The sequence below is a fragment of the Lipophrys pholis genome (genome assembly GCF_963383615.2).
Source record: "Lipophrys pholis genome assembly, chromosome: 21".
NCBI classification, from domain to species: domain Eukaryota; kingdom Metazoa; phylum Chordata; class Actinopteri; order Blenniiformes; family Blenniidae; genus Lipophrys; species Lipophrys pholis.
The window spans coordinates 17,409,149-17,430,170 of record NC_137649.1 but is presented as its reverse complement, the minus strand read 5'-3'; the positions used below and the strand labels follow the sequence as shown (position 1 = coordinate 17,430,170).

Genomic DNA, 21,022 nt, shown 5'->3' with positions numbered 1-21,022 from the left:
ATTTATTAGTTTCTTTATTGCTGCATTTTGATTTTATATTGTTGTATTCTGCCTCTTTAATGTCTCCTCTTGTATGATAGCATTTCCTCAGTTCCATTTTTGTCCTCATACTGCTTCCTTTTTTTTTGTCTATATTACATTGTGCTGAATGCCGCTATATGAGAAGTACTTTATAAATACAATTTCATTATTGGAAACGATGTAGATGTTGTAAAACTTGACACAAAAAAGACAGCTACTCTATTCAACATGGTAGGAAACAGAGTTTGAATGACATATGAACAGGAGAAGATTTTAACCATCAGAAGGACTAATGTCAAAATGAGACAAATATGCCACGTCATTTCCAGAGAAAGACTACAACCAGCAAATTTGAATTAATAACCGCATGTTTATTTATAGTCTTAGTGGTCATTCCAGAGGTAAAAAGGCCTCATTATTATCTGAAAAAAAAAAAAAAAAAAAAAGACATTCACAGTTAACACAAGACATAACAAAATATATCTGAACACTTAAAATATTTCACCGGCATCGTTTCAAATCATGAGCACTCCACAGCTTTCCATAATACAGACATAGTCCAGATATTGTGGTACACAGGCTGCAGAAATTGAAAAGCCACACAAACTCAGATTAGGGATTTGTTGAAAGCTGAGTAAAATACAGACAGAAAACAAAAATTATATATTTTTTTTTAATATGTGGGTGGAGAGTGGTGATTCAAATGGAAATATTATACCAGGTTGCAGAGCCAGAAACCAAAACAAGCACTGCTAATTGTTATAATGTTCAGACGCACTCAAAAAAACATTTTGTGCAAATGCATCATGTCAAAATGTTTATACAGTCATCCTTTCATACCATTATAATGTGCACTTCAGAGTCTTTATAATGATCAAGTGTTTGTTAGAAAAACCTGACTTTACATAATGTGGGTGAAGTCGCACACACATCCACCAGTATGTATATATACAAAAAAAAAAAAAAGTATAATTCGGTTTGTTCACATTTGCACACCGACATCCAGCAGTTTTTCAAGATGGATTAACACATTAACACACTCAAACATCTGCAGTTTGAAAGGGTCTAACGTACACAACAATGTACCACATCAACAGTGTTGTCATAGCGTGTCCTGAAAAGTCAGCAACAACATGATTTAGACAATAAAGAGTAAATACATTTTGATCAGCTTTTGTTGGTGCATATCGTACTTTAAAATGTTACTTTTCCACCTCCATTCACTGAGTTATGGTCTAATAAAAGTGCTCCTCCCAGTGAATCACTGCAATATATACTGTACACAATACTACTATTGCCATGTAATGAATTCAAATGTATAGTTTTAATGGGGTAAAAAGAATATATGAAACATATAGAATAGCAAACAAAACAAAAAAGGACCTTAATTTGCTTATGTGACTAATTTGTGTTGTTACAAATGCTTGTCTCTATATTAACACAGTGGGGTGAAAAATATCACAGTTTATAAACCAAGGAAGTGTTTCCACAAGTGCACAAGAACACAAAAAATGGTGGTAAGTGGTATTCTTTTTCCTGGACTTGAGACTAGTGGTATTTGAGGCCTATATCTTCAATAACTCGCAGGTCCAAGGCTGATCGTGTTACTCCTGATAGTGTGTGACAATGTAGAAAAACTGAGAAAATAAACAAACAAACAAAAAGAAGTTATTGTGACTCTCATTATAAAAATGACCATTACAATATTGCATTTCGTGGAAGATTTCAGGATGAACTAAATGCATGTTTACTGCTACATAACGACCCAGGTGAATCCGGAATCAGCAGAAACCAGCGAGCCGGATGACGACGCACCGATGTTCAGAGTATCCAGCTGGGCAAGATGGAGGAAAATAGCTTATCGTTGCACAGGTTTGATGACCCACTCTGCTGTCGGGTTCAACTGGAAGAGGTCTTTCATATACGTCTCCCCATCTAGGCATCTCTCCTCTAAGAAGAGAAAGCACAGAGAGACATTTTACAGCTTGGCACAAGCTGGATTTAGCCTTTTACTCCTATCAAGATATCAAGAAAATTCCAAAACAAATAGAAAGCAGTGAAATAGAGCTTTTGTACATAACTGCAATCGTTTAATCACAGACAAGCATGTCACACGTTTGTAATAAGCTCTCAGTTTTGTAAAAAATGCACAATAATATTCCTTATATTGAACAATTTATGATAATTCTAAAGCCCCAAAAAAATAAAAACTAGTCCTGTAAATCTATTCATAAAAGGGTTTATAACAAGACCTGAAAATGTAAATCGTTTTTTGAAATGGCAGCAGGACTTACTGATGTTTCCACCAATTTCATAGAGACACAAGTCTTCTTTTTTCATTTCCACTAAACTGAGAGCATGAAGAAAGAGAAGAGAGGGGAAAAAAGTAAAAAAAATAAAAAGCATAATGAGCATGAAGTGTTATGGAGCCATGAGAAATAGCATACATGTGCTTGTAAGGCTTAAAGTTTACACATTACCCGTCCTGGCTGAGGAAGCGCGTTAATACATCAGCAGCTTGCAGCTCTTCAGTCAGCTGCAGCGCCATAGAAACTTTACTAAACTGAGGGGCTTGGACTCGAATGAATCCCTGGGAACTCTCCTAGTTGTAAACAGACGTGCACACAGTCAGAGAAGAGAAACATGGAGTAAATCACAAAAACCATCAACACGTCAGGAGAAACGCGGTCTCCACCTAGAACACAAACACATATAAAACCTGGATCGCAGACAACTGAAGAATGCCGACTGACGTTACTGCTCCTCTGTTTAATAAACTCGTGTCGCTGTCGACACTCGCAGCTCTCGGTGTAAACGTTCCCTTGGTTACTCATTCGCTAATATTTTGCTAAAGAGGAACTAAAGCATCTTTATATGTGCTCTGGATTAACTGTTCCTCACTGCTATTAAAAAGAAACCTAAATATTAACTCGCAATGGGACCACATTCAATCAACATGACGCAAAGCTTCTATAAGAGTTCAATGTCATTATCAGATATCAGCAAATAGAAGTGAAGCTCATCGGCTAAAAGATGCCCACAATTCATGTGTGAACTGCACAATAACTACTAAGGATGAACTACAAATCCCCTCACATAACCACTAGATGTCTCTATTAATCCATACACAATAATATAAAACCTGCACCAACCACATTTTACCATTACGTCTTTAAAGCTATATTACTGCATCATTGAATAAGGTCATCAGTTAAAGGAAGCAGGAAATCCTCTTCCCCGCTCTGAACCTGCCTTTGAAAGTTATTTATCGACGAGCTTGTCGTCTACAGTCCAATATGCAGATTTTTTTTTGTTGGTTTCAATAATTAAAAACCATCAAAACATCAACAAACACATATCTTAAGTACACTATTAACAAACATTAACTCCTCAAGTTAAAGCTCCTACCTCGTGGAGAGCTTTATCGGATGATTTGTCAGTGGTAATCTTCTTTAGCAGCTTCCGTACGGCTCTCTCCTTATGTTGTTTCCGCTGACTTTCCATGTTCTGCTGTCTGACTTGGTTCACGATGAATTTGGGTATCTAGAGTGAAGCACAAAAAATAAATGTGACCTCATGAGACCCACACAAGCTAGAAAATCGCCCCTGCTTCCTTAATAAAAGGATGACATTGACAGAAATGCACAATTAGTTTGTGATCGTGTTTCCCAAGACAGTTTTTGTGGGCTTACTGTCCATAGGAGATTCTGGTATCTGATCAGCAGCCGGACGATGTTGGCCGTCCTGGTTGCCATGGAGAATTCCTGTTGCTCTGTGACCTTGGATCGAAAGCCTTTGAACATGAAGACGTTGGGAGCCATGACAACAGACACATTGTTCAGAGTCATTTTATTCTTGGCCTGATGGTCAATCACACGCTGGAAAAACTCCACCAGGGCCTGCGAAGAGAAGATTGACACGCCATGAAAACACGTTGAGAGAATGATCAAAAGAGGTGAACATTTCAAACTGAATGCGCGTCTACCTTCAGAGTGTCCCGACTGGCCTCGGGTAATAAAAGGACCAACAGGTTCAAAGCTTGTAGCTGTTGTTTCTTTGTGGGGAGCTCTGTCAGCACACATAATAAGACTGTGTCAAGTACTGCCACAAAATCAGAGCTGTGATTTGGCATGGGGACGGGGGTAATATAAGACCCCTCTCTAAGCCTGTGTATCACTCCTCGGGCTAAAATATTTATATCGCACAATAAAGTCTAATCCACAAACTCTTGATGCGTCGAAAGAGAAAATCAGCATTGAAGCTTATTCCACAAGGTATGTCAGGTCGTGTCTATGCATATTGTCATTTGTGCAGGCAGGAGGCATAAATGCAAATTGAATCAGATCAACTGGACTGTGTCATAAAAAGACACATGACCAAGTCCAGTTGACCTGATTTAATTTGCATTGAGCTAATGACAGATGGTCGTTTCTCATTGAAGATGGACTTTCCTATGTGTTTTACAATGAAAAGTATGACCACTATTTGAACCCATAGAGAAGGAATACAATCTGCTGTCATGTGCTAAACATACGGCCTGCTAGTACTGCACCTGTTGCACTTATGGCTTTCCAATAAAGCTTCACTTATAATTTTTTTAAATGTTCTGAAAAAGTGGAAAAATGTATGTTTTAATAGAATGAGCATAACAGAACAAGCTATACCTTCAGTGTTATTTGTAGAAAATCTCTGCTGGGAATAATAGAGCCTCCCTTTCAGTTCCTTCACAAATTGAACCCGACCCAAAATGCATCTGTGAAGCTCCTGGAATAAACAATACTTTTCCTGGAGAGATGGTATACGTACTGTTGACAGCGATAAATGCATTGAGGTACTCCACGGTCAGTAAAGGATGGGGGAGCTCCCTGATAAACAGCTTCAAAATGCTGGCAGCATCGTGCTGTTTCAACTGTTTCCATGGAAACATCCCATCATAGAAAGAGGACTCGAGTTCCTGGCACAGGGACTGGATTTGAAACGGACACACGGACACACAAGTAAGCTCATCAACTCCCCCCCAAAAAAAAAAAAAAAAGTTAGGCTATTATCATTAGATGAATGTGATCACTTCAACCCACCTTCACTCTTGTAGCTGCTCCAGGGATCCGCAGCAGACCCTCCGTGTCTAATCCTTCCTCCTCAATGTGATTAATAAGCTGGCGATAAGACAGACACTCCACCGTTAGAAAAAAAATAACTCAAGTACAGGGTTTAATGTGGACAAACTAGCTGTGAGTGGTAGTCCCATGAGGGGACTGCAGTGTAATAGTGAGGTATAGGTATGGTAAGTAGCACTGAGTCTTTACAATGACAAGGGGTCCTCCGAGAATCATTTCGATTTTAAAACGCTGCAGAGTGTCAGTGGGGCTTGTTAGTGTTCTCACCCTTTGCAGTATGAATGGCACTTTGGTCCCAGGAATCTGTCTCTGGTCCTGTTCCAATAACATGGGCAGCGGAACACCAAAAAGACCACTCTCTGCACACAGGAGCAAAAATAATGAGTAACACAAGAAAAAGGGAGTGGGAAGATGTCGGGGCAAATCAGCTGGCTTGGAAGTAAATGGTGCTTTCTAGTTTTAGCCATAGTAAATATATCTACATGATATAGCAATGCAGAGACATACTTCTTTCCCCTTGTCTTCGTGTGTCAACATGGAAAATTAACTTGTATTAACTTTGTGGGCTGACTGGGAATCAATCAGACTGTAACTTTTGTATGTCTGATCAGATTCTGTTTGCGCTTATCTAGGATATTCTACCAGCGTTCAGATAGCGTTTCTTACTTTGTAAGTAACAAAGCATGCACTTCTAGGGTGTGGCTTGCCTTTGTTGCCCTACATGCAGGGTCAACCACCGGGTTAAATATGTTTTAGGGTCAGGACAGGGCTTCAGGGTGTGGTCTGTTAAAGGTCATGGTCAGAGGCAATGGACTGTGTTGCATCAGTAGGGACCGCCCCTAAGAGATAAAGCCACAAGTATGCCTGTGTGTGTGTGTGTGTTACCTTTAGCTTTAACCCTGACAGCTTTGTGTGCCTTGAGGTCAATTCCAGCCGTGTCAAACAGAGCAGTCATCTCCACGAGCACCAACCTACGCACCTGACAGAGAAAATTAAAAAACAGAGACAATATAGACACTACAAACAAACACTACTAAACAATTTTGAAAACAAATTGGTACCTGATTACCATTGTTCCATAGATTTGAATACATATTCTTACAAACACATTACCTTTTTCATATCCAGAGGAGACAGATCTCCAACTCTGGTCTGACCTGTTTTATCTCGGAGCAGCTTGAAATTCTACAGAAGGGTACAAAATAATATCTGTTACTGTGAGATAAAACTACAAAATTGTAGATTGTTTTGTGTCTTTTTCCCCCCTCTATTTTTACATTCACCTTGACATAAGGAAGCAGAGAAATTGCCATATTGTCACTGTTTACTGTTGTTAAACCCGTGCAGCATTAGAATCAACCTGTAATGCCGAACGACACCACCAGATGTCCCCACAGCTCTGCACTGAGCCTACGTCATATTAACAACTACTGCTTTCGAAAGCAACGCTGGACAATACAGTGGTGAAGCTCATGATTACATTCTATAGTCACGATGTATATAACTAAACCAACAATGCTCTGGGATAAACAACAAGCACTAAACTGCAGCAAGCAAACATTACATGATAATAATCTATTAATTTGCTCCTTTTCAAATTTTTCTTACATCCAGTAATGATTTATAGACTTAGCTAGTTTCCATGCATGATGCCCTTTTCTGCTGCAACCAGCCTTAATCTAATGTGCCAAAGCAACAAATCACCTCATCTAATAACTTAAGTATGTCTTTAATTCATCTGATTAAAATATCTATTTTAGACAATCAAAAATGCATAGAAAAAAAGGGGAAATAAAAAAGCAAGTAAATGATCTGCAGGGTCTCACTTATGTGAGTACATTCATATGTACAGTAATTCCAGAGATTTTCAACCCACTTAAACTTACAAGCCATATGTTGTAATGAGTTGATTGAGTTTGTGAAACCTTTGTTCAAAAGCGACAGTACAGATGAGCTACTCACTGGCAGCTTGTCGTCCGGCGAGTTGGGGCTGGTCGTGACGCTTAACCGTGGATGGTGGTCCTTGTAGGAAAGCGCCTGCTCTGAAAATGCCACTTCCACATCTAGTTCTGTCTCTGTTTCTGCTGAGAAGCACACACATACACAAAAAAAAGAACGTAAGATACGACCACACAAGTAGTGTGGGACATATGTGTTTATGCTGGTAAAGTGCGACCGTGCAAACAGATGGAGACAGACAAGTAAATGTGTTTTTTACTGTGGTTTATTCTAGTGAGTGCATTAGTCACTGCGGCGCCTGTGTGTGTGTGTGTGTGTGTGTGTTACCAATACCGGCTGGAGACGTATCCTTTTGTCCATTCTCACTTCCTGGTTTGATTTTGTTCGGCTTCTCACCCTGCTAAGAGAAACATGAAAGTATGTTACACACCGAGCTCCATGTGCTCAATAAGTCACAAATTGATGGAACACTTTGTTACACATTATTTGCTCTGTCGCTGAGTAGACAAAATAAAGTTATCAGTAAAAAAAAAAAAAAAAAAGCAACAAATCCAGTCATGTAACATAACAAGATTGGTCATTGGTTACAGAATATGCCCACACTCTGGAGACAACCACTTCCTTGTGGTTCTGTTCAAAAAGGAAATGTTGAATTTCAGTAACTTTATGAGATGGTAACTGAGTCAGTATCAAATCAAGTGTTTATGTAAGTCAGATGTGTCTAAAGTCCGTGTCCAGGAACAAGGTCCAATTTCATTTGGCCTGTTTTCTAAATTTCCGACATGAACAGAATGAGTAAATGCAACATGATAGATCTATTTTTAACTCACGTTGGCCACATAAATGACTGTGCATGATACATGCAAATTATGTAATAGGGTGGACCACACTTTACTGTCTGGGTCGCATTAAATTCTTTATGATGTAAACAGTATAATACATCTGCCCCAAGAGGAAGACAGTCAGTTAGTTAGTTTTTAACGATGTAACAAGAAAAAAACTGACATATTGATTGAGACAATTTGCATTGTTTAAGATAATATAAACACTTTCACATGATAAACTCTAGCTCTCATTGACAGATGTGTGGCCACATTTATCCAAAACGATGTTCAAAATAAAGGCTAGTTATTTAGATTGAGAAACTTTGAGTGAAACAGTTTTCAAAGGGAAAATCAGGATCAACAGAATGATGGGAAATGTTCCACAAATAGATAAACCAATCCTACTCTAACACTGCAATCAGTTATTTTTTGACTTCTTTTTGTATAAACAGGTATGACACAATGTGTTAATAAGTAAGCTTCAGAATTAATGACTGTGGCCGTTAGAAAGAACCAGATTACTCACTTCCTGCTCTTGAAGCCGAATGCTGAACGAAAGTTTTGACTATGAGACAAGTTCTGCATTCGTTTCAAATGAGAGCCTGAGTGAGTATTTACGATGGGTAAGTATTTACAGTGTGATTTCAGGAATGTGTTTATTTCCAAACCTCCTCAGGAGGTCTGAATATATCCCGAACATCAGGAAGGTGCTGCCGGTTGCGTCGCCGTAGCGTCTGTTGCAGTGACGTTACCCGGCGCTCCACAGCTGCTGCCTGAGTTCTGGTCAGCGTGGACAGAAACGCTGCACTGTCTTCTTCCTGTCAGTCAATCAGTCAGGACCAGAAATGAGTCAAAATATACAGAATCCATTTATATGCTCCTCTAATAACTTTTTACATAAGTGTTACATAAGTACGTTCATTCAAGGATCTGACATGAGAACATAACTCTAATCAACTACAGCCGAATCTAGATTCACGTGTTGTGAATTTTTAAAACATGAATAATAGACACCTGCTCCTGGTCAGCTGCCAGTGAGTCATTGAAGAGTCGCGCTAGCCCCGCCTCTTTCAGCCACGCCTCCTCATTCTCGCCTTCTGAAAGAGAAACACAGTGACAAAATATCATATGATTGACGAATTTAACTGCAGCATTCCGTTTTGATTGCGAGATGATTCACGATCAATATTAAAGAAAATAAAAACCTAAACAAGATTCAAAACTTTTTAAATTTTTTGCATTGAAGACACCTGCATTTGCATTTACGGGAAAGAGAAGGAGTCACCGTGGACAGAACTGAACACTCGTGTTATACAGGAAAACTTTATTTACCCGAGAGAACAATAGCCTCCACTAACAAGTTGAAGATGACTAAACAAGAGCTGCATTCCTTGTGTGACGGGAAACAGAGCGAGTAACTTCAAGTCAGAGCTGGCAGGGATTTCTGATGGGCGGCTATCAAATTTACTTGTCATAATAATCAAGCACTCATCTTCACAACTCATCTATACTCTCAAGAAACTTGAGCCAATCCCAGATAACTAAAGATGGATGCAGCATACACCCTGGACAGGTCACCAGTCTTTTACACACATAGAGACAGACAACTAATTGAAGGGCATCAGTTTGCACATGTTCTTTGTAACATGGGTTTTGTCACAACACTGGTATTGTAATCTTTCCTTGTCTGGAACTGAACATGCATGATGAACATGGCCTGTGATCAAACTGTATGCTGACTCTAAGTAGATGGCTCTGGACAGAAATAATACACAAATAGGTGTTGTTACATGGAGCATCAGTGAACTGAATAAATGCTGATTAAAATAGCATCATGAAAACACTCCTATCTGATTAGAGTGGCCCGATACGATGGAAATTGACTTGACCCTGTTGGAACGTTATGTGTCAGTTCTTGGTGCTTATAAACCTGCACATCAATTTTATTCAATGTCCATGTAAACAAGACAATCTGATGTTTCAATCAGAAAGAATTTAAGCAAATTGACAAAAAAAAAAGAAAAGTGAACGTATAAATGCAACTTATAGCCGTTTGGTGGTGTTTCACAGATATCTCTCTTCTGGCATAGGGCATACCATAGATCACTGGAAAAGCTTGTTAACCCTTTATTGGTCAGTCTCAATTCATTAATGTACCAAAATCAGTTTCACTCAAAAGTATTGATCATATTATCACCGTTGCTACAGAGTCTATGATCAAATTAGATTTTCATATTTTAAAAGAACGGATCAATGAGCAACGCAGTAAGCAGCAGCTATCTCATTATATAGCAGCTAATGAATCATGGAATATGTGGCTGTAATCAACTTCTTGTGTTCATTATGAAGAAGTTACCAAATATGGTCACGGGCTTGATGAGCAAACAGAAATGTGAAGAGAGCGATTTGTTGCCTACATACAGTTATGCCCTTTTATGGCTGCCCATCGATACCATGAATCTTACCCTCAGATATTTTCTGATGCTCCTCCTCTTGAACCTCTCCTTCACCGCTTTCTCCCCTCCCCGCTCCCTCTCCTGAGCTCGTGATGTGCTCCACCTCCTTCCAGTAATCGTCCATCTCCAGCTCGTCCAGGGAGTCCTACAAGTTGGGGAGACGCACATAAATGAGGATTTGTACTTCACGAGTTGAGTTGGTCCCATTTCAGTGCTGATTGGCAATTTGCGTTGATAAATTGGTTGGTAAAAAGGTTACGCATGGGAACAACAACTTCCGCAGCCTGGTTTAAAACATCTGCATGTCCTGCGTCGAATTGGTGCGGTAACATTTATGTTTGAAGGAATGGCAATGGAGAAAGAAAAAAACATATGCTACTTGGAATCAACAGTCTCTTGTTCAAACTAATGACATGATTTGATATACCAAAGAGGCGAGAAAAACCCCCCAACTTAACATGCGTCATCCTCTTACCTGAGAGGCACAGCGCTGATATTGTTGTATGGACCTGGATTTGGGGCTGGGTCTGGGGCTGTGCTTGGGGCTGTGCCTGGGGATGGAGCCAGATTTGGGGCTGGAGGAGAGTTTAAGCTTGGGCATGGTGGCAGAGCTAGGATGGGTGAGAGGTGAAAGGTCATCGCTGCTGGTTTTTGTGGTACTGGCGAGTCCATGTTTGCCTCTATCTGCTGTGCTCGGTTGAATAGAGTAGTGGCCGGTTCTGCTGTTGCAAAAGAGACACATAAGGACAGGCGGTTAAATCAGGAAGGAAGGAAATTATCAAATCTGGCGATCAGCTGGCTTTTCAACAGTATATCTGCTTACATGTTAAAAGCTGACTGGAAACCAGAGCAACCAAATAACAAGACTGACATAAAGAAAGTTTAACTTTAGCTCTTTGCACTGTGATGTATTGGGCCTCCTCTAACGCAGCTGATTGGTGTCCTCGGTCAGCATCCATGCCTGTTTCCGTTGATGGCATGACAAACGCCGTGACAGATAGCTTTTGACACGAGCCTGCGAGTGAGTCAGATGGACAGAAGTCGGCCAAAGGCTCCATCTGAAGACGAGCCCACAAAGTGTTGAATTCCCGACCGCCCGACTAATGAGGTCAACATCTGCCAGGCACTAAGAATAACCCTTCCCCTTGCACACTTTGGACTTTGCTTTGCTCAATGAGCACGGCTAAAAAGGTTCAGCACACAGTTAAACTAGTGTTGTTAAGCCTCGCCCAGCTGAGACAATGAAACTGCTAATCACAGCCAGGACGGACTTCAATCAGAAAGTGTACAAACTGGCTTTTTAATGACCTTCGGAGCAGACAGTTTTAATTGACACAGGCACAAGCAAATTTCCACTACTTGACCAATCTAGATCACTTTGAAGCTTGACTCTTGAATACAACCTGCAAGGTTGAAGTAAAGAAAGTACTTTTTCTCCTCTGAGGAAAGCCATGTGACGTCAGCCTGAACAAAACTCAAGTTGATTTTTATTGCATTAATCAATTTGGCATTATGAGACGAGAGGTATGCAGAGGCTTCACGCTGGGCAAAAGCCACATACCACAGCATAGTTCTCAACACACACACACCCACTTTGATGTGCCTTCGACAATGACTGCTTCAACCGACAGTTGACCTGCACCTCTTTCTCTCTCTCTCTTTCCCCTCAGCCCCATTTCTATCTCTCTTCCTGTCCTCCATCCTAACTAGTCACCCAGAACATCAGGGATGTGCTCTTTCCTCCCATATGGCCTCCCTTTATGTTGTTTTCATTCCGCACGCGGCCTCTGTCTCTTTCCATTGCTTTCAGTCAAGTGTGATAACACCGACTTCTCTTCTCTGTTTTCATAGTTGCAAAACTGCTTCCCTGACTTTCCAAGTTGCCTTAAATGTCTCAACCACTGAAATGTTCTCATTTGTGAGGAATGCAACAGTGTCAGAGCTGACTTTATGATACAGTCCATGTCGACAACTGCAGCGAACACACACTTGAACTCACCCGGTGAGTTAATCATTCATCCTGAGCTCGGCATGGGCAGCAGTCCGACGGTACCATAAATCAAAGATTACCAAACACATGCTGACGTGTATTAACACCTTGGGTTTCAGTGTCGGTAAATGAATCCATTGTAGATGTTGTGCTTTTCATTTATCGTTCATGTGATTTAGAAATGTGCTCATTTTTCTTTTGTCACACAACAAACTGATATGATCTTTGTGTTTTGCACCTGCTTTAGCACTGCTCAGATAGTAAAGTTTCTGCCTGCTAAATATCAGGAGGTGCCACTTTTTATTTAGGTTTTCTACATGACCACGGATTCGTACATTTCAGCAACACACAACAAAAGCAAACAAGATGACGTCGCTGAAGCCTCTGATGTAACGGGCACGTGCTCTTAATGATCCGACTGGCTTGTTTTCCATTCAACTCCTGTCCCGTATGTTTACAACCTTGTTAAAAATTAAGCCTGCGTATTCAACGATGACAAGCTTTTTTTTCTTCTGTTGACCACAGTTTGCAAATTGCCGATCTGCTGCTGTAACTGAAAATCCCAATTGCAGGCGTCCATTGTTTGCTTTTGAGTGGCGTTAGCCCCGTTTATAAAAGGCCACAAGAAACACAACAATGCAAACAATTTGGTCAAAGCTTCACACACACGGGTGTGTGTGTGTGTGTGTGTGTGTGTGTAGCCTGCAAAGCAAAAACACATGTCACGCTGTGAGGCGCAAACAGGAGCAGAAGGAAACCGTATCAGTCTGAAAATAACCAAGTTTAGTCCAGATGAGCTCAATATGAGTCAAACATTTGAGGAAGTGGGCTCGTGTGACTATTTGAGTCCACATGGACTTTTGTGTGGGTTTACAAAGTGTCAATACACGATGAAGACTAGAGAAAAACAAACGTGACTATAATTGGTTTAACCGTGAACTACTCACACCATTCTCTGCTGTCATACGCTTAATGCAATGAGTGTTTTACATAAGTCAATAATAAATGCATTTATTTACCTGCCTTTAACAAATGTTGTGTCTCTGGTCCCCGATCATGTGCGCAATGAACAAAATGTGTGGAAATTCTAGCTTTACTTTGAGGCCCATGTGGAGATTCCTTATTTGCTCATTTCAAGCAAAGTTGTAGCTTTACCCACTTTTTAAAAAAAAGAGTTGAATTCCTGAAAAACAGGGATGTATAAAGGACAATGTTCAGTTTGTGGCTCGTATCAGTGCCCTCCACAATTCAAACACAATAGGACTAATAGGAAGAATTTAAATCATAAATACATCTACAAATAAAGGAGATCTCTAAATTACAAAAAAGTGTAAAGGATTTCACTCCGACACTGACGATATGGCAGATAATCTGAAAAATGCCATTAATTTAGTAACTTAGGCAAACAATGGACAACAATGTGCAGGAAATTGTGGAAAGGGGAAGAGAGCCAGATGTGTGTGTGTGTGTGTGTGTGTGTGTGTGTGTGTGTGTGTGTGTGTGTGTGTGTGTGTGTGTGTGTGTGTGTGTGTGTGTGTGTGTGTGTGTGTGTGTGTGTGTAGTATCCCCATTCAGATCAACAGATGCCAGCTGCTCCCTCTGAAGACAGAGACCGCCTGTGTTCCCCCGCTCACACAGTTGCTGGTCTCAGCAGTGACACATAGGTTGAATAAATCGTCTGTCCTCAGTGACAATAATTCAGCCTTTTCTCTCAATCTTTTTTTTTTTTTTTATAAAACCGTTGCTTGAGTTTATGTTCTTTCATAAGCTCTTTTATTTTTTCCTCACTCTCGCTCATTTAGTGGAATCAGTTATGAGTCTTCGTCACTCACTCCTGTAGTTTGTGATGAATGACTACACTTTGTGTGTCTGTGCTGTTTTGCATCCGTTATCTATTTGCCTTTCATCTTGTAGTGAGTTGGTCGAGCAGGTTGTTGTCCAATTTCAAGGTTGGTAGTTCAATCTCACATGTCGCCCAGTCATTGTGTTGAAGTGTCTGTGGGCAAGACTCCCAATGGGGGCTGCATGGCATACATCACCATTGACAAGTGTGACTGAATATGACGAACAGCATAACAGGCCTCCATGACATTCCTTTTACATCACCACTATTCAATAAATTCAAAAACTGTACAACACTGTATCTCTGTCTGGCATATCAGAACAAATTCATGAGATATGGTTATCTTCTCCCACTAGAAAACAGTCCGGGTCTCCATTGTTGTGCTTAAACCAAACACTCCACTGCACCTCTCCTTCCTTCCCCAAGCATGTGAACCTCCTCTCATTTCAAACATAATAAATAACAACGCCGGCGTGCAAAACTCCAGTGGCATGTAACCGAAGGCTCCTTAGGTCGGATGTCCCCTGCTGGTGCAAGGCCAAGCAACGTTGGTTCTGTTTGTACGTCTATGTCTGTCTGTCTGTCGTTTCCTGAAGGAAACAATGACCACAAAACTAAGCCTCCACAAGTCAACCTAGACAGGACAGGCACACTCTGCCGTGGGAGGTGAGACAAAAGCAGGCTGTAATGTGATGCTGTTTTGTTCCCCCCCTCCGACTTAGCTGGACAAGCCATCTGGAACACACACACACACACACACACACACACACACACACACACACACACACACACACACACACACACACACCGGAGCAGGTGAGTCCATCTGTGCGCTAGGCGGACTGGCTTGTTTACTTTTATCACACCGCGGTTGTTGACAGCAGTTTGGTGATGTAAACATGTACAGGACTCACAGAATGCTCAGCCTGGATGAATAAGCACACCTGTCGTATTATAAATAAGAGACTGAATCTGTAAAGGTGCCATATACACTCAAAATATACACTTTTTTTTTTGTTATTTCACAATAAAGTGACAAAGAAACTTCAGTCTTCAGTAATACTGAATCAAGATTCCTTCCAAAAGTTTTCATAATCTACTCTTTGTATTCTTGTACTACATGTTTTGTCTGATAATGATTTAATTCCTAATCTTGCCTGAACTACTACACAGTAAGTATAAATACACTTATTTTCATTTCAATCATCATTTCTCAATAACTACCGGTAGGCCGGTCAGTGCCAGCGTGTGACCTGGAATACAATGCCCAGGTCTCGTCTCTGTGCTGTATAATTACTGTCTGTGAAAAACTAGGCAGGGCTGGTAATTCCCAAATGTGTCCGGAACTGAAACAATCCACGACTTTACTATGTCACAATTACACACTCATCTAATCTGTTTAAATTAGTGCTGACAAACTATGAGACTGAGGAAACCTGCGATTAGACAAGAATAAGAAACTCCCAAAACTGTAAAAACAGGTGTGGATTAACAGATACAGGGTGATTAACAGAGTGTCTCGCTTCATCGTTTAAGTACTTTTATCAATGACCAAATTGGAAGGCTCTGTCTCTCATTTTGACCGATTACTCAGAACATATCACCGGCAATAAATGTGTGCCAAAACAAGAAGAATGTCAAAATTTGACTTTAGCTTACTGAAAGATTCAAAGTGTCTCGGCTCTCATTGGTGCAACATGTCAACAGCAGTATCAACCACTGCCACCAAAACACCAGCCATGGTTAATGATGGAGTAGAAATCCAGAACGAAGGAATTTGTGCTGCTTCCTCTTACACACTTTGCAACGCCGTAAATAATTTGACTAATTGCAACGTTAAATGACGTCACGGACTATTACATTTCTAACTTGGTATTTTCAATGCGTAATCCTGAGACTTTACTTGCTGCGTACGATAGTTATTCATTTAAAACTAGAACCTCAAACACTGACTGTTACTCTGGTAAATGATCAGGTTTACTTCAGGGAAAAGAAATGTATAAGAAAGCAGAATTGGAACTTGACTTTACAAATCCTAGGAGCTTTTGTCTCATAATTCCTGATATATATATATATATATATATATATATATATATATAAAACATTATGAATACTAGTAATGTGATAATAACATAATACTAACATCATGCAAAACCCACTATTAGAACCGGCAGTATTTTCTCTGAAAATAAGCAGAAGAATATAGGGAGATGTTAGGAGGAGATGATCGGAGCATTAATTACACTCACCCACCAACACATGCACATTAACTCATTGCAGTTACTTAGACGTACAGGCAAGATGGACCAAACATGTCGAACAGCAAAAAAAACATTGGAAATGTGGCTAACTTGCATTGCATATTTGGATATTACAACAACTCTTATTCCTTGATATTTTATGCATGTATGCAAATGAGTCCCCTTTTTTCCTTTCCCATCTTCTTTCTAGCGTACTTACTTTACTCTCATTTAAAATGAGATGCCATGTTTAAGTTGCACAGGAGGAAAGGGGAAACTGGAGAATATATATGACACATAATGCCACACTTGTATTAGGAAAACTACAAATTGCGAATCCTCACATTTAGAATTATAGGGTCTAAAACATTTCTGAATTTGATGGATGGACCAGGGGTCTGCAACCTACAGCTCTGGAGCCACATGAGGCTCTTTGGCCCTTTTGCAGTGGCTCCCTGGACCTTTCACAAAACTAAACCTACATAAACATTTTATCTTGTCTTCTTTATTTAAAAGTCATTTTCAAAAGGACTTTCACCTCTTGGATTAAAGGGGCTTTTAAAAGGGTGCAACTAAAATAGCTAAAATAGTTTAAAAAAATAAAGAAATAGTTAAAACCAGAAGAAATGTGGAAAAAAACCTGAAATGAGTAGGAATTCTGAGAAAATTTAACTTAAAAATGGGGGGGGGGGGTGCACAAAACTGAGTAAAAAAATAATCAAAATTGTTAAAACAGCTGAAATATCAACAAATGCTAAAAACAAAAAAAAGAAGGTTGAAACCTCTAAAAACAGATCCAACTGAAAATGTAATGAAATATTTACCATCCTGAATTGTAATTGAAACTTCATAAATGCTACGCCCAGTTTCTATTTATACATCAATACTCGATATGAAACTTTAAGAGTTGTGTCTCATGCCTCATGTGTTTTGCGGTTCAGTTATATTTGATTTAATGGAAAAGTGACAAAAACAGCTCTTTTGGTCATTAAGGTTGCAGACGCTTGGATTAGACCTTTGTAGGACATGGACTAAATTAAGATGAAGCTCCAGATATGATTATGAATGTGGTGAAGGGAAAACATTACCCAAGGCCAAAGGCAGATTATAAGGCCCTCAGCATAAACAAAGCTGTGCGTCATCGTGTGTGTGTGTGTGTGTGTGTGTGTGTGTCTCCCAGTTACTGTTGGGTTCAAGTTTTCCAGCAGGATGCATTTAAGGCAGCGAGGAAGTGGTTTTATACATCGTTGCGCTGAGTCAACACATTCGGCACTGCTCAAGTTCAGAGGAGGAATAAGAGGCGCTGTCACTGTCACCTTTGCGCTCGTGCGTAAAAGACACACACACACACACACACACACACACACACACACACACACACACACACACACACACACACACACACACACACACACACACACACACACACACACACACACAGATCTTCCCACCTGGGCAGGGAGGACTGGTGGTCCCGGGCGGGCGTACAGCTCGGGGCGCGCTGTCCGGTGGTCGGTAACAGCTCTGCGTTGCTGTGGTAACCCGTTAAAACCACTCCCTGGGACTGTTGCTGCTGCCGACTCATGTTTCTCCTCCTTTTCTTCTCGTCTCTTGTGCTCCACACACGGCTGACATCCGATCTCTGATCGATAGGTAACCCGTCAGCCCCTCTATGTGTGAACGCCTCCCGGTGCCGGACGGTGCGGCCCCGGACTCATTGTGACATCAAAACTCCTTCTCTTCCTCCGGCTCTTCTCGTCTTCCTCCACAACTTGTCCCTGTGTGTTTGCAGAGAGAGGCGCAGCAGGACAGGGGCTGGATGACACGCACACGGCGCAGCTCGGGGATTGGACGAAACTCCAGGTCAAAGTTTTACTGGTGACAGCGCCCCCGGGTGCCCACATTGGGAACTGACCATTTCCTGTTTGCATTATTGGCCCAAATAATATTCATCAATATCGAGGCCTGTAATGACATGGATCTGCTGAAGAAAAGCAGCTGAACTACAGACTCCATGCAGCTCTTTTCATTCTTCTATACCACTTCATGGTCACACAGACATGTGAGTTTCTACTCACATGTCTGTTTTTGGTCTGTGTGAGGAAATCCACTCATGCATAGAGAGAACACGCAAACTCCACTCAGAAGGCCTCGCCAGCATGAGCAACATGGTCTCCTCACTCCGAGGTGAGAGTTACCTGCTGCACCACCTTGTGCCATTCTGCTCTCTTTACTTGGTCATGAGTCCATGAATCAGTAAAGCCCTATTTGAGCCAGGTGTCAAATTCCATAATGAATCATTTGGAACCCCCAACACTGCCTCCAATAAAGGATGTGGACCCTCTGATGATGTGTGATTTTCCCAAACATTCAAGATCCCTTTCTCGTTATTTGAATACAAGAAAACTCAGCATACATGCCAGCAGGATTGAAATCCACTGTTTACATTACAGAGAACCTAAACAATGACAGACATGCACATCACTAACATTAAAAAAACAAACAAACAAACCCATAAAGGGTAGTTTTCAGATCTGGCATATGTTCTAGAAAGTGTCCTTTTTGACATTTGTGAACCTGCTTTTGACCTCAGAACAGGGAAAACATCAGGCCCCACAAGGTGGTCCCGTGTCCCTTTCATTGTCAACCTCTGCTCTCCAAATATCTTCTCAGCATCCTGAAGTTTCCCAAATAAAAACATGACACTTGATATTGCTTTGAACAAAATGTTTCAGGGACATGTACTGGCTCAATATAACCGGGATTGCCTCAGTGAAACGCATGTGTGTTTTCCAGGTTTCCCTTTCTTTGTGAAGCCAATTGTGGTTCCTTAAAACTGCTTCTTTGCATATTGAAGGCTGAGCACCAACTCAAGAGAAGCTGCAGTTATTGTTCTCCCTGACTCAACATAATTCCTTATTCAATAAATTTTTAATAGGGAAACTAGAAATTGAATCTGAAGAAGTGTCGCTGACAATTTACTTTCATATAAAATATTTATTGATGGTGAATCTTATACTATTTAATTTTCCTTTCAAGTGGTGCCATATTTGTCAGGCTCATGCATTTGTGGAATGAGCGGCACAGCTGAATATATGGGTCGCATCCATAAAAAAATGTGCTCTGCCTGTCAGGAGGCCTGACACAACTGCCTGTTTGCACTGGTGTTGGCAACACATGTACTGGAACCTTAACGTGCTGAACAAAGTTAATGGCTGGAAGTAGACAAACATGGAAACCCTTACCACATTTCTTATATTAAAAGTGAATCAGAGCAGATATAGCAAAAACAAGTAACACATGTATGAATGTGTACATTCAAGCACAAGGTTTCAGTTCTATTCTCCTCCTCCTCACCTGAGATGAAGGTAGTATGCCATTCGAGAAACCATCGAGTCCGTCTGTCTGTGCGTCCAGTCAAACCAGCTTCCACAGAGCATGACCCACCGGGAGATGAGCTGGGAGTTGATGGTAAATCACTTACACACCGATGCAAGTGGATTATTCAGAGGGGTCAGTGGGTTTTATCTGCTCCACCCCACCTTTGATCCCTCGCCATTCCACCTCCTCCCTTCCTTCAGACCCTCTGCTACCTTTCAAGCTTTATATCCCTCCCTGTCATCAGCCCACAGCCTTCCTGTTTTCTTTAATCCGTGTACACAAATTGGAGCAAAGCATGAGAATGCTTTATAGTGGAGATGATAACATGAGAATAACGAATACCTGAAAAATATCAAAGGAGAAAAGATACGATCTAAGTTTTTAATCTACTTATTACTGTAGTCTGACATACTTTGTTTACTCAGGACTTTCTCTCTGTGGATAGTTTAGTGGGATTGTGGACTAAAGGTTGCTTACTGGACCACAATGTATTAATCTAGATAGATATTGAAGACAGAATAGGGGTAGGGCTGGATAAGGACGTTTCTTCTCCCTACTCCTTTTTGGACAACAAATATACACTATTATTGATATTATTGTTATCATTATGATTGATCTTTTCTCATTATTATTCATACTGGCATTGTTTTTTTGTTCATTTGTGAAAATGTTCAAAATAAGGATATGCCAAACAACCTTGTCAGGTGGTACAGAATTTCTGCTAAAAATGATCATGTCAAATCAGATGTACTTTGACATGAAAGAGCCTCGTTACAACGCATCTCTAATCTGAGTTTTTAAAATTATTTGGGCTTTTATCGGTTTAAACATAAGGTTCATCTGCAGTTGTAATGCTCTACCATGCACATTTTAACTTCAACTACACACAAAACAAAAAATCTGAATGTAAAAATGATTTGTATCCCGTAATCCTTGGAAAAGAAAACTGCAGTCTATGTGACATGACATCGTTGTTCCAGCGTGTTTCAATGCATGGACTATAAATAAAAAAGGTCAACACTGGTGTTCACTTGGTGAATATTTCTTTTATTATTCTGGACTGTTCATGACTCACATTTGCTAAGTACAGAACAACTTTAAATAACAAATATTGACAGAGTAAACATATCTACTTAACATATCGACGAAAAAGGCTTTTGAATCAGCGATACTGACAACTCACGGGAGAGG

At 40.5% G+C, this 21,022-nt stretch overlaps 1 protein-coding gene across 7 annotated transcripts; it reads right to left on the bottom strand.

Annotated features, from left to right (window-relative positions):
• Positions 1–374: 374 nt before the first annotated feature.
• On the bottom strand, positions 375–18,240 carry arhgap18 (Rho GTPase activating protein 18). 7 transcript variants are annotated; one of them, XM_080491018.1, is made up of 18 exons: positions 17,902–18,240; positions 10,853–11,099; positions 10,387–10,522; positions 8,936–9,018; positions 8,590–8,739; positions 7,431–7,497; positions 7,101–7,219; positions 6,252–6,323; positions 6,024–6,117; positions 5,406–5,497; positions 5,100–5,177; positions 4,828–4,987; positions 4,007–4,089; positions 3,714–3,920; positions 3,430–3,564; positions 2,502–2,623; positions 2,316–2,371; positions 375–1,971 (listed from the first exon to the last, which is right to left on the bottom strand). In XM_080491018.1, exons 1-18 carry the CDS (start codon positions 18,033–18,035, stop codon positions 1,880–1,882), a joined length of 2,127 nt encoding a protein of 708 aa, XP_080347144.1. In that variant the 5' UTR covers positions 18,036–18,240; the 3' UTR covers positions 375–1,879. The 7 variants fall into 7 exon arrangements, with proteins under 7 accessions (XP_080347144.1, XP_080347145.1, XP_080347143.1 ...); XM_080491019.1 differs by having other exon boundaries at positions 7,101–7,222; positions 7,431–7,494; positions 17,902–18,238; XM_080491017.1 differs by having other exon boundaries at positions 7,101–7,222; positions 10,853–11,096; positions 17,902–18,238.
• Positions 18,241–21,022: the final 2,782 nt, after the last annotated feature.